The 14834-nt window shown below is 35.6% G+C and overlaps 1 protein-coding gene across 8 annotated transcripts in view; it reads right to left on the bottom strand.

The window, feature by feature from the left end:
* The window catches only part of RASAL2 (RAS protein activator like 2), a 371400-nt gene that overhangs the window by 83065 nt on the left and 273501 nt on the right, over window positions 1-14834 (bottom strand). For 7 of the 8 annotated variants that reach the window (XM_032291299.1, XM_032291298.1, XM_032291297.1 and 4 more), the window contains one exon: window positions 5862-5968. In XM_032291299.1, the coding sequence (XP_032147190.1) occupies window positions 5862-5968 (107 nt within the window). Of the gene's footprint in view, window positions 1-5861; window positions 5969-6787; window positions 10199-14834 lie in introns of those variants that run through there. The other variant, XM_032291301.1, reaches the window with a different exon arrangement.

Raw genomic sequence — 14834 nt, forward strand, 5'->3', positions numbered from 1 at the left:
GTATAACACCTAAAAGGTTCCAAGAAATAGCCACGGAAACAAATGATTATTATAAAGAATTCTACCTAGTTTCAGTTCCAAATATAAGTAGACAAAGTATACACTATGTAACTAAAATACCACAGTTCTGAATTTCAAATATTAATTAAAATCTCTTTAAGGAAAAAAAATCTATCCATTCTGCCAGGTATATTCATTTATCCCACATGATCTCTTATTAAATGTTTATTAAATGTAATTAAATATTTAATATTCCATTTGATTAGAGACATTATCAATAATACCAAGAGAATATGTGTGAGATAAACTCATTGGATTCTGGTCCTTTGATAATTCATGCATATTTTATCTATTCAACAATTATTTGTTGAATGTTTGCTCTGTGGGAGGTACTGTGTTAGGCACTGGGGTTGTTATAAAGATGACTGGAACAGATATCTGCTGCCTGAGGGACAGAGACCTACAAACAAATACTTGCAATTGGAATTAAGGTATGTGTGAAGAAATATAGAATAAGAGTGAAGGAAGGAAGAAACTCTCCTGTAGATCAGGGGTCCCTAACCCCAGGGCCATGGACCGGTACTGGTCTGTGGTCTCTTAGGAACTGGGATGCACAGCAGGAGGTGAGCAGCAGGTGGGCGAGTAAAATGTGGTCTGTATTTACAGCTGCTCCCCATCACTTGTATTACCCCCTGAGCTCTGCCTCCTGTCAGATCAGCAGTGGCATTAGATTCTCAAAGGAGCACATACCCTATTGTGAACTGTGCAGCGAGGGATCTAGGTTGTGTGTTCCTTATGATAATCTACTGCCTGAAGATCTGTCACTGTCTCCCATCACTCCTAGATGGGACCATCTAGTTGCAGAAAAACAAACTTAGGGCTCCCACTGATTCTATGTTATGATGAGTTGTATAATGATCTTATTATATATTACAATCTAATAATAATAGAAGTAAAGTGCACTATAAATGTAATGCATTGAATCATCCTGAAATCATCCCCCTGACCCAATCCTAGTCCGTGGAAAAATTGTCTTCCACAAAACTGTTTCCTGGTGCCAAAAAGGTTGGGGACCACTGCTGTAGATCACTACTTTTTCTTATGGCTACGATTAGATAAGAGTACAAATACATTTAAACATTGCTAAAAACCAAGGCATTGTCTTAACCTTCAGGTTCAGTAGCCATATAATTTTCCTCTTCATCCCTTGTTTTGAATGTTATTATAGATAAATACCCTTCTGTACTAGTTGCCTATTTTAAGTTTTGTTTTGTTGTTTTTGAGATGGAGTCTCTCTGTCGCCCAGACTGGAGTGCAATGGCATGATCTCAGCTTACTGCAACCTCTGCCTCCCGGGTTCAAGCGATTCTCCTGCCTCAGCCTCCCTAGCAACTGGAATTACAGGCGCGCACCACCATGCCCAGCTAATTTTTTGTAGTTTTAGTAGAGACAGGGTTCCATCATGTTGGTAAGGCTGGTCTCAAACTCCTGACCTCGTAATCCACCCGCCTTGGCCTCCCAAAGTGCTAGGATTACAGGCATAAACCACCATGCCCAGCCATTATTTTAAGTTTTTAAAAGTATAAATTTTTGTGAATAAGGAAGACATTGAAAGGTTTTTTGGGGTTCAATGCTTTGTGCTCACTGTTAGGGTTATTCTTCTTTCTGCCTTACTTGGCATCAACCAGCAGGATATGAGTGATCCTTACCCACTGGCTTCTCCTTGATATCCTTAAGGCTAAATATTATTCTAGAAAAATCAGTAGTGTCCACTGAAAGGCCAGGGGTGAGTGCTGGGCTGGCCTTCTATTGAATGATAGCTCCTTACCTATCACCCTGAGTTGGAATAGCAAGAAGAAAAAAGACTCACTTAAGAGAAGAGTCAAGTAATTTACCCGTATTTCAAAGTATTCATGCCACTTTGTTTAGCTTTAGAGCCAAAGACAAATATTCCAATAAACACATCTTGTATGCTTCAACAGCAAGTATAATTTAGTTAAGTTTGATGAACAAACTCAATCATAGTCTTCCCCCACCTACCTTTGCGGTCTTCTTACCTGCCATTTTTGCCCACATACTTTTTGGTTCTTGTCTCACTGAGTTCTTCCTATAATCCCTGGAAGCATCAGTCATCCCATGACTGTATGTCTTTCCAAAATGCCATTCCCGCAACCTGGAGCACTTTCTTCCCCTGTCAATTATTTTCTTTCAGCCTTTGAAATTGCTCAAATATTGCTCCTTGTCAAAGCCTTAACTTAAACATTATGTTGTTAATAACTTGTGTTACCATGCTCATCTACCTCTTTATAAATCTGGTCATTTTTATATCTCCTGCTACTAGGCCATATACAGGGCTTCAGAATGAAAAATTCTGTTGTACCAAGCACAGTATGCCAAGAAGGTATAAATTAGTGAATCACCAATACTTTGCCCAAAGTAAGCATTCAATAAGTGTGTCATTGTAAATAATTTCAGTCAGGACTTGCTAAAATCTATTTTATTTGCTCTCAGCAAGTCTGAAAATGCAGCTCAAAAGAATAAGGTCCTTTTTGAGAGGCCACTACTATAATTTTGGGATCCAATTGATGACTGGTAAACCTACTGCTCACCATAGTAATGAAATCTGAATCCTGGAACCACTGGTACTTGTGGTAAAATACTGCTTCTGTCTCTTCATAAAGTTAACATAGAAATGATTTCTGAAATATTGTATAAACAACTTAAATATCTCAATGTCTGACTCCTTTTTGTGCTGCTTTCCCAAATTCAAAGAGTCCATTGTGATATTAATTATAAAAGTATTGTTGATCTGAAAATTAGACATTCTTCTAATCAGCAATATATTTAAGTGATGTAAATCACACCACTATTGGTATTACATGAAAATTTTAAAAATACAATGTATTTCTATAGATATCCAAGTACTGCAGTGCCTCATTGAGCCCGCATATTCTGGTTTTTCTTAACAAATATATAAATTATTTATCTAGCATGATCAAGGAATGAGGTACTTCACAAACCACTTTACTGGATAACAAGTTTTATAAACATCACATATCTTCAACATTTTAAATATTTTCAATGGCTACATGTCACATAATATAACAGTTCCACTTTTTTAAAAATAGCAAAATAAATATAATCTCACTTTTTCTTGATGATTCATAATCATTATTATCAACGTCAATTTCTGCACTATAGATCACCCTGGAATACAATGATATCCTTAAGGTCTAGTAATAAATACAACGCTGTTTGCCTTTATCCTAAGTGAATTCGGATTGTTTTTATGATTCTCTGCTCTTCATTTTCTCTGCCTCATCCTTTTACTTACTGACAGTTCTTTGTTGTTGTTGTAATCAGTGTGTGCGGATGGTTATTTTTCATGAAACTCTTTTTTTTGTTTTAGGAAACTCTTTAGATGAGGGCTGTGAATGGTTAACTTCTAGACAGCTAAGTGCATGGGTGCATGGTCTTTGTGACTGTCATTTGCTGTCATTGAGGCCCTTTTCTTCCCTCATTATTTCTAAATCTATAACATGGCGAGATTGTCAGAAGAATAACAACTAAGTATGTGCTTTGTAAGTAATACCAGTTTTCATTTATATTAATCATTATAATTTTCACTGAAGAATTATTAGTCTTATTAAGATACATCTTATATTAGTCATCAACTTAAATAAACATCATAGTTCTTAAGTAATTCAGATTTTCAAAGCCTGGCTATCAACTTCAGACTCAATATAGAATATGCTTTGATGTTACCATACTGCAGAGGGATATTCATCTTCACTTACCAACTTTTTCAAAAAAAATTTAAGAGTCACCATTCCGTTCTAGCATGATAGTGTGAAAACTTCAAATTCTAACTCAATCCTTTTCACTAAACTTTGCATATTGACAGTCAGTTTTACTCTATTCTTTCCACATTATCAGAAAAAGAAGAAGAGAAGGTGAGAAATCATGCTTTTTTTCATTCATGAGAAAAATAAAATAAAAAATAGGTAGCTATGTCTATGGAACAAAAAAATTTAGTAAAAGACACTAAATCTGATATTTTAAAATTCCTGTCATAATTTGCTTAGAATAATAATCCAATACTTGCTTGTGATCTTTGAAAATGAGAACATTTGTAAAAATTTGAGTGTCACAGTAACAGCTATTCATAAACTCTTCAACGTCCTCAGATATATAACAAGGGAAAATCTTGCTCCTCAGGGTTAACACAAAATAAAACACTCATTTTGGTCATCTTATGAATGAATGCCAGTTCATATATGTCAAAAAATCAATTTTACTTAAAAGGTCACCCCAACTTTAAAAAAAGCATTAGAATAAGAAAGACAGACTACACCATATTAACTTGGCTGAATTAAATCTTTTTTCCACACAGAAAAGTCTATTTCTACCTTATACTGATTTTCATTGTACCTAGAATAATGACCAATCTCATGAAGCAATTCAAGTATAAAATAATTAATTCTAATAAAATAATATGATTAGGAAATAAACATATTTCTTATCGAAGAAAATAAATGATTTAAAATCTTGGTTACTTACAGCTATATCAAAAAAGACCAAAATAGGTCTGTAACCGATAGTCAGCTGACCTGATCACATATGGCCCTTCCATCTCAGTACTTTTTTTTTTTAAGGGATGGGGTCTTGTTCTGTTGTCCAGGCTTCAGTGCAGTGACACAATTATGGCTGACTGCAGCCTTGACCTCTTAGGCATAAGCAATCCTCTCACCCTGGCCTCCTCTGGGACCACAGACACACACTACCATGACCAACTAATTTTCTTTTCATTTTTTATAGAGGTAAGGTCTCACTATGTTGTGCAGGCTGGTCTTGAACTCCTGGCCTCAAGCAATCCTCCCACCTCCGCCTCCCAAAATGCTAGGATAATAGGTGTGAATCACTGGGCTCAGCCTCTTTTGTATTTAATGCTGATTCTCAATACTGCCTGGCCAATTTAAGGAGTTACTTTCTTTCAAGGTATTTCTTAAACACTTCCAAGATCATCCAAAAGATGGCTTAAGCAAAGTGCGGACCAGGTCTTAGGATTGGAATTCACAATTGTCTAATTCTCTGTGAATTTAGTCTGCAACTTTATGAGACTCATCATTTTCTGCTTATGCTCCAGCTCTGAAAAAAAAATTATATCCCATTCCTTAATTAAATCTTCCACCAGCTTCGTTATAGAACGGTGATAAGTTTTAGCTAGCAACTTGATAAAAAGATATCTACAAGGATTTGAACTCTACAGTTGAGAGGAATTTGAACTTAATATAGTTATGTATTTTATAAGTACCCTGTGGGTAAAAATAATATTCCCTAAAACCTAATAAATATTATACTGAAAATAGCGGATGGCCGGGTGTGGTGGCTCATGCCTGTGGTCCCAACACTTTGGGAGGCTGAGACAGGTGGATCACTTGAGGTTAGGAGTTCAAGACCAGTCTGGCCAACATGGTAAAACCCCACCTCTACTAAAAATACAAAAATTAGCTGGGCATGGTGGCATGCTCCTGTAATCCCAGCTACTCTGGAGACTGAGGCAAAAGAATCGCTTGAACCCGGGAGGTGGTGGTTGTAATGAGTGATATCTCGCCACTGCACTCCAGTGTGGATGACAAACTCTGACTTTGAGTCAGAGTGAGACTCAGTCTCAAAAAAAAAAAGGAAGTAGTGGACATTAACCACAGTTAATTTATACAAGTTGATGAGTCTATCCTTTAATCACAGAATTATAAAGAAATTCTTGAAGAGAAAAATGTTTGGATTCCTTAGTAGCTGTCTCTAACTCTAAGAAGAAAGGAGAAAAGTAAAATATTATTATTGAGAAAATAAACACTTACTGGTACTTTGAAGGGTGAGGTATTTGCAGTGTCCATGGAGTTGGGTTTCTCTGACGTACTGGTCCCTGAGATACTCCGTCTACGAGGGGACCTTTCTGCTGGTACCTCTGGAAAAAAGGAGGAAGGCTGAAACATCATTAAGAACCCCAAATTTAGGATCTTCCACTAAACTGTAAACTTATTGGTTTTTCACAATAAATCAGCATGCTTTAAAGGTACATTGCTTTCTATCTCACATAATTTATCTATCTTTGAGGTGCTTAAACTATCAAGAAACTAGAGAGATTTGAGCACAGTTAACAATCTGCTTTAGTGTGACAGCTTATATCTTCATCTGTGTACATATAAAAATAATTTCCTCTGAGCTATGTTTAATATCTTTAAGTTCACTTAATAGTTCTCACAGTATATAAATCTACTTCCCTATGTGTCAGCAATGTAGGAGTTAATAGAATAAAACGGAATTTCTAATGTTCTTGTGAACAAAATATAGTCTAATGTTGCACATGATTCGACGGTGTTTGCACAAAGGTGAAAGTTAGTTCTGTGCAGAGAAGATGATGCACCAGTCTGCAACAAAAGGGGCATGAGAAGACTAAAAGCTGCTGCCAAGATAAAATAACATATATGCCTATGGAGATATAAAAATAGATCAGTTTCTCCTTGTTCTGACAATATGACCTTACTAAGATCTTACTCTGGAATCCTAAATCTGTTCAAACTGAGCTAACAAGCTTAGGATTTTGCAGATAATGTGATCTTCTCCCATTTAATTACTATATACTGTATTAAGGCTACATTTTAAAGATTTTTTTCATAGAGTGATATATAGATATACATATATATATATACACTTGTGTGTATATATATATATATATATATGCATACACACGCACACACAGATGATAGATATATACGTATTATACCTTTATCACAACTGCTTCCCATCGCCACTTCAACTGACAGACATAAAGGAATCCAGCTTCTCAGATAACATTAGATAATCTCAACATGGACAAGGAAAAAAAAGCCACATCCTAAAAAAAGTATTCTGTGTTATCTTCCAGATCTTAGAAAATAAGGAGTAAATCGTAACTCCGGAGACTGACATTTTGATTCCTGCTGTTCTCCCTTTAAAAGATAGATGCAGTTTAAACTTCCATTTCTGGCCTCCTGGCCCCTGGGATCCGTGCTACTTCCACTTAAGAGAGAGCGTTTTTTCTCTCGCTCCCTCTCTGTGTCTTGCTCTTCCCCCTCCCTCTCTACAGCTTGCAGAGAGAGCAAGCAAGAAAGAAACACACAGGACTGCAGCTATTCAATCAATCGTTCTGACTGCACATCCTCATTAGTTACTTTCAGGCTATTAACAGACGCCCAACCACTGCCTTCCCTCAGTTACAGAAAATTTCACTGTATTACACTAATCTGCAGCAAGAAAAAACATTTACTGAAATGTATATTCAGCTAGTGCCAAAAGGACACCATTTTACACAGACCCAGTAATACACACAAATCAATTCCTCCTATGAAAATCCAATTGGAAGTGCTTACTCTTTTACTATCTTTGCATGCTGGACGCTGATTTTCTTTTCCATGACTAAACATACCTTCTCTGTGATATCTTGACTGGTAAGGCATAAGCCAAATTGGAACATTCCTAGAGACTGAGAGGCTGACAACATAGCATCTTATATGCTTGCAGTATATGAGAGTTCCACACTACTACTATATTTTAAAATTATGACCAATAACTGTAAGTCCCTTAACTTCTCTCTAGTTAAATGAACCTAAATGTACAAAGCCGTTTTCAGAATTAGGACACATGACTTCTAATGCACATCTCTGAAAAATGGCAGCATAATTAGCTCAGATTCCTGGAAATGGCACAAAGCACTGAATTTAAGTAACTCAGCTTGTATGAGCATATTGAACAACAAGACTTTCAGACTTCTGGAATATGACTTTAGAGAGTAATTATACAAGTTAGGTGATGTGGCTAGGGCCAAGGCAGGCAGAGAATGGGTCTGGTGAAGACAGAAAAAAATCTCATCTTTCCTCTGATAATTACCTATAAAGGTAACCTCATATCAAATTAGAAGATACTGGAGATTTAATATTATAATATAGCATGTTTTAATTTCTGAATAATTGACAGAGAAACCAAATTGGAAGAAAAATAAGTTTCATTAGCCAGAATAAAATTATCTAGTAAACCATTTCCTTAATTTGCAATGTTCTGGCTAAGGAAAAAAACCGAAATTCATTTCCTCACTTTCTTCCAAACAGCCAATTTTAGTTTTCAGGCATATAAACTCATTAAATGAATATGTTTCAATGCTTTTAACTATTTGATATTATATTGACTAAAATGAGTGACCACATTTCAAAATCTAATAAATATTATATTGTTATGTTTATCTTTTTAGATTCTCTTTCTGTATCATGGGAAAAAAATACAACACTGATGTGGCTTATAGAATGTATTACTGGGTCCAGAAAGAAGATATTAAATCATTCTTGAAATCCGAACAATTTCCACTAAAGAGGGGAAATAAAGGAAATAAGGTAAGCTAAATCAACCAATGAAAAGAAGTTCACGCTTTGTCACTCTCTCAATCCCCACAATAATACAACTCATCTGCTAGTATAAATAGGCCTTTGGAGTATCCCAGTTCTTTAGTTCTCAGAAGATTCATAACTACTTCAAAGGATACAGAAAAATAAATACACCAAGTACCAATGTCCACTTAGAAGCAAGGTAGCAGCATTAGCAAAAGCAGAATGAGCAACCTGTTAGTCACAGGAAGGACTGCATATTAAACTTGTGCCTTTAACTTTAAATCTGTAAGAAGAAAGGAAAGCTGCTACTATGCTCTAAGAGCTACATTTCTGCTCTGTTTGACGGAAAATCTATACTAGTTCCAGTAGACCAAAATTAGACAGCTGTATTCTCCACCCCCACTCATGCTACATACTATTGCATTATTTTCACCTGCTGTAAAATTAATGTTCTTTTCATAGTTACAATATTTAATTGCAGCCATTTTAAAATATGCTCCTTAAGACTGATGAGACAAGAGAGATACAATATTGTTTCAGTAGATAAAGGCCTGAAACTGCCTCATTCACTTTCTCATCTCTAAAAATAATATTTTTCATCTTCAGATTGAAAAGCAAAAAGAGTTATAAAAAGCCTGGTTAAGTTTTAAATTTATCTCTTCATTTCCTTTGCCATTGGATATGACCTGAGATGATGTGATGATTTACAATGATGAGAGATAACCTCCAACAGAGCTCCATATAGAATGATGTATTGAACAAAGAGAACATCTGGATGTTTTTCTTAGCAGCTCTACCAACGACATGTATGATTCTGTGTAAGCCATCTCACCTTTTCTGTCCTGACCTGGTCTTCACCATTTAATAAACTGGGTTATTCAGATCAAACAGAGATAAAGACAAGATTAATGAGTTTATATGCTTTAATACAAAATTAGCTTTCTGGAAGGAAGAATCCTTTTAAATTCAAAATAGAGTAGTAGTATTTCCTCAACATATACGTTTTCCTCTTTGTCAATGTGCTTTCTTTGGAAAGTGTGGCAAAGAAACTGAAAATTGGATAATTACAGGGGCAAATGTACTTTTGGTGGAGGATGTTCCTGTTCAACAAACAGAAGTCAACTTCTGCCTTAGAACCAAATAGTCTATACACTACCATTGGTTCACTTGTCAGGAAGTAAATGCCAGAAATTCCTATCATGTATTTGGGAAGACCCTAAGAAGTAAGTTAGAAGGTGACAAGTGTTTTGCGGGAAATAAAAAGAAGGGAGATGAAGAGGTATAGTAATTTTAAATAGGTAGTTGCATTGCAAAGGTGAGGTGTGAGTCAATGCTTAAGGAGGTAAGGAAGTCAGCCCTGCAGGTTTATCAGGGAAGAAGACTACAGGTAAAGGGAAGCTAGTACAAAGCTTCTAAGGTAAAGTGCAGCAAAGAGGGCAGTGAGACGGGTGCCAGTGAGTGGAAACAAATAGTAGGAGACAAAGTCTAAGAGAAATTGGGGTAGACGTGCTCAGATAATACTGGCCAATATAAGGGCACTGACAGAAGAAAATGTGTATCCTAAGGAAATGACATTATAATACTATTACATTTCAGATTTAAAGAGCCCCTTTCTTTCAAAAAGCTACTTTTGCACCAAAACTCATTAATCTTTCTTGTAAGGACTTTTTTCTTTTTTACTCTAAAATGAAAAACCACCTGGTCAGACATGCATCACCAAAATATACAAATCATATTGAAAGTCCATAGATAAACACTTACTCGTATTTCTTAATTCTTTTCTCTCTCTCTCTCTCTCTTTTTTTTTTTAAGATAGTTGCCCAGACTGGAGTGCAGTAGTGTGATCTGGGTTCACTACAACCTCCACCTCTGGGGTTCGAGTGATCCTCCCACCTCAGCCTCCACTGGGACTATAAGTGTGTGCCACCATGCCCATTTCTAGAAAGGGGTTTCATCATCTTACCCAGGCTAGTCTCCACCCAGGCTATCAAAGTGTTTATCATATTAACTAAGGGACAGGTTCCAAAAGCCTCTGAAAATATCTTAAATGAGAAAGGTATCTGCTATACAATGTCATTACTGTATGGTCAATACCTGTACGTTTACTTTTTGTTCAATCTCATTTAACTGAAGTTCATATGCCACATAGTATTTGCATTTACTTAACTAATATATATAAATTTCTTATAATGTCTACCATTTTTTAGAATTAGTTACCACAGTGTAAAAATAATAAAAAACAGGTAAAGATGATAATTTTTAAATGATGTACTATAAAAGCAATTTAAGCACCTCTTTATGAATAATTTATCTAGGGAAAATATTTTTATTGTAATTTTAGCTTATATTGAGGTGTTTTTTCTTTTTTGGAGACACAGTCTCACTCTGTCTCCCAGGCTGGAGTGCAGTGGTGCAATCTCAGCTCATTGCAGCCTGTATCTCTGGGGCTCAAACGATCCTCCCACCTCAGCCTCCTGAGTAGCTGGAAGCACAGGTGTGCGCCACCACACCCAGCTAATTTTTAGCTCATGTTGAGAATTTATGTGCTAAGTACTGGGTCTAGTATCTACCTTACTTAATCTTTGCTGTAGACCCTGAGGTAGTAACAATTATTAGTCTCTATGATTAGGATGAAGGCAAAATTTAAAAGGAAATAAATAAAGTAAGTCCAGAAAATTCAGCAGAAAAGGTAAATAAAATGTACAAAGATATTTATAGCTTTAATTTGGTGAACAATTACGTAAGAAACTAAAATAACATAGTAAAATTCTCAAGTTATAATAGACCAGAAAAATATTACATGTCACAGATGCAGTTTCTTTGGCATATACAGGATGTCTAAGCACTTCACATTAATGGCAACCCAAACCAATTCCTAGTAATTTTTTGCACAGAATTACAAAACATGAATAAATGTAAGTACTCTGACAATTATAATTATTCACATACCCTATTAATATTTTTGATATTTGTGGATAGGAAACAAGTTTCTAATGTTATTCTCATAAAGCGAATTCTTCAGTTTACTTCAAAAGCCTTTTTAAAAATCAAAATTTCAACAAAGCATGATAAAACACTGAATACAAACCAAACTGTGTTTGTGTACCCATTCAAGTCACTGAAATTTTGGCATATATAGTGTTGCTGTGAATGAGTCCACTTCACTATAATCTATTTTCACTTGCATTGTGTAAATAATGACAACATTAAATAGGATGCAGTATGTCGGTGGCTCAAGTTATTAATGAATGAGATAAGCAAATAACTTCTCTCTCCATGCTGTGAATTCTGAATTAGGAAGAGTCTTCTTCCATGGGATGCACAGAAGACATTTAAGAAACCGAATAGGTAGGAGGAAATGGGTTTGTAGCTCTTTAGTTAAGAGGGGCTTTAATAACAAACGTCAAAGTGTGAAAGAAAAAAGGCTTTCATGAAAATGAGGTTTCACATCTTTTGCTGGAGGACTCCTAAAGGTAATGGGAACTTAAAAGACAGAGTTAGAAAAATATTATAAAGAAAAAGGGACAAGACCAAAGAGAAGAAAATCATATACTGCATTTATATGGCTGGTAACACTATAGCACCTGCCTGTTTCTATAAACTTCATCCACCATTTTCAGTAGGGTACTTTCTGCTGTATCCTATTTTTACTGCCTTAAAGCCTATGCACTGTCAACTACGAGCATTCAGCTGCTCTGAAATACAAATCCCCAGAGCCACTTTAATTCACCCAATTTGTATCACTCTGACAGCAGTACTTCACTCAAACAAGCAGTCCTTTCAAGTTTGCATGCCCCACACACTCCAATATGTACAAATTGGTGCTAAGTACATAAATGTGGTAAATTCTCATTAAGTAAAGCCATCCAGTCTCCCCTCTCCATTTCCTTGCTTCAGTAAATTTATTACTGTTATTTAAAAATATTTCTTCTTGTTAACATAATAGAAAAACAATTTTTTTCCCTGGCCAAGGAATCTGAACAGCACTCACAAGTATTCCATTTCTTCAACTTAGGGCTTCACATGCTAATGGTGGATGAGATAGTAGAGAATACTTTTAGTGCACACAACACTGTCAACTGAAAAGGCCAAGAATATAGCTCAGGGATGTTTATGTGTTTTCATAAGTTTCAGGTAGAAAACGTGTATCTAGTTCTTAGTGACAACAACTCGGCATTTTAATGATGATAAAAACATAACAATGACAAGTTCAACATCAAAGTGTCATGTTTGGTGCAAAAGTCATTGTGGTTTTTGCAACTTAACAAGTGCAAAACCACAATTACTTTTGCACCAACCTATTATTATGCCTTATTATTTGCTATATGTTATATATGTATTATCACTTTAAGCCTCAAAACGATCCTTGGGAGGTGGAACTATCAACCTTATCTTCCACATTAACAAGATGTTCTATTACTCTGCCCATGTTTGCACAGCAGGTAAAAAGGGTGGGAGCAGTAGAACCCATGCAGTTTGGCTTTAGAGACTGCTTTTAATCACCAAGCATTCTATCCTGTTCTCCATGTGTTTTTCACAGTGGAATATACAGTTGTATAATCAACTGTGGAAGATAATCTCTTTTAATCTACAGATAGGGTCTAACACATTTATCTAAACTTTTTCTGTAACTGATTCAATAATGTATACTAATTATTAATATGCTTCATATATAACTTTTTCTATAACTGATTTAGTAATATATTCTCATTGTTAATATGCTTCATATATAATTGGGGGTACAATCGTAGATTTATTCATACCATCATTTTGGTATTCAGGGAACATTAAAAAAAATTAGTCTTTGATTATGCCAGAGCCTCTGTTTGGGTTTTATTTCCCAAATAAATTTTAATAAAAAACATTAAAAAGAGAAAAGATACAAATATGTAAACCTGTAATACAAACATGAAAACTTAATCATTTACTTAGAACTAAATATGCACATGACACTGTACAAAAACAAAATCATTTACACTCAACATCACTCATTAGTAAAAGTAAAAAAGAAAGGTGCCTACGATGTTGATTTGACCCCTTTAGCCAACAAACACTGCTAAGTGTCTCTTCAAAATATCTGTTGGCTTCATTTTACCTTGTTTATTTTCACTACCATCCGTCATCCTAATCTAGGGCTTTTCATCTTCTCATGCAGATCATGGCAGGAACCTTCTAACTACTCTTACTGACTCCAGTCTCTCCCTGCTTAAAGCTATCCTACTCGTCATTATCAGATGGATCTCCCTAAAACATTACTTTCTAGATGAAATTTCCTTCCTAGAGATCTTCAGAAAGTCAGGCATTAGAGAAAAAATCACCTGGCTCTACTTTGCATATTTAGTCCTTTCTGCCAACAATTTTCAACAATTTGCATCAGTGAGATGATCTCTAATCTCAAACTGGCCACATTCATTCTCCCATGTCTGCCTTTGCTAATGGTTTTCACCTATGTGTCTGCCAACTCTTAGATGACCTTCAATATCAACTTCAATTCATCTACTTCCATAAAACCATACCTAATTATGTACTCACATTTCTTTGATTTCAAATTAATAAATTTATGTAAGTTCATATTATTTGATTATATATTTTCCAGTTTTGGGTACCAAACTAAACTATATTCCTAATACTGATACTAGTGTTTCATAACGGAGGTCTTATGTTGCTGCAAGATTGGAATCATCTTGTGATTGTATCTAAATTTTAAGACAAAACAGATGTTAACAGGTAGAATTCTCTCAGTTTCAAGTATTTCTCTCACAATGTTTTTCCAATTTTAGTATATGTGCTGCTGAGGCAAGCACCACAATGTTTTTATAAATCATTTGCACCCATTTTTGCTTGTCTGCAGGGTACAGACAATTTTCTGATTACTTTTAATTCACATATGCAGTTAAACTCTGCCATCTGGTTGAGTTTAAGACCACTCTCCTTTGTATATATTACGTATATTAAATTGATATTTTGTCTTTTAATTTTTTTCTTTTTCTTTTGATTTTTCTATTAGTGACATGGCTATCACAGAAAAATTGAGATTCTGATAAAAAGAAGTTTTGAGGTTTTTCCTTCTATGCATCATTCTACTTAAAAAGGTCACAGGCCAGGCACAGTGGCTCATGCCTGTAATCCTAGCACTCTGGGAGGCCGAGGTGGGTGGATCACCTGAGGTCAGGAGTTTGAGACCAGCCTGTCCAACACAGTGAAACCCCATCTCTACTAAAAATACAAAAATTGGCTGGGCATGGTGGCACATGCCTGTAATCCCAACTACTTGGGAGGCTGAGACAGGAGAATTGCTTTAACCTGGGAGGCAGAGGTTGCAGTAAGCCAAGAGCCAAGATCACGTCACTGCACTCCAGCCTAGGCATCAGAGCAAGACTCTGTCTCAAGAAAAAAAAAAAAAAAAAAAAAAAA

Source organism: Sapajus apella, unplaced genomic scaffold (assembly GCF_009761245.1).
Source record: "Sapajus apella isolate SASKATOON/1434 unplaced genomic scaffold, GSC_monkey_1.0 scaffold25, whole genome shotgun sequence".
NCBI classification, from domain to species: Eukaryota; Metazoa; Chordata; class Mammalia; order Primates; family Cebidae; genus Sapajus; species Sapajus apella.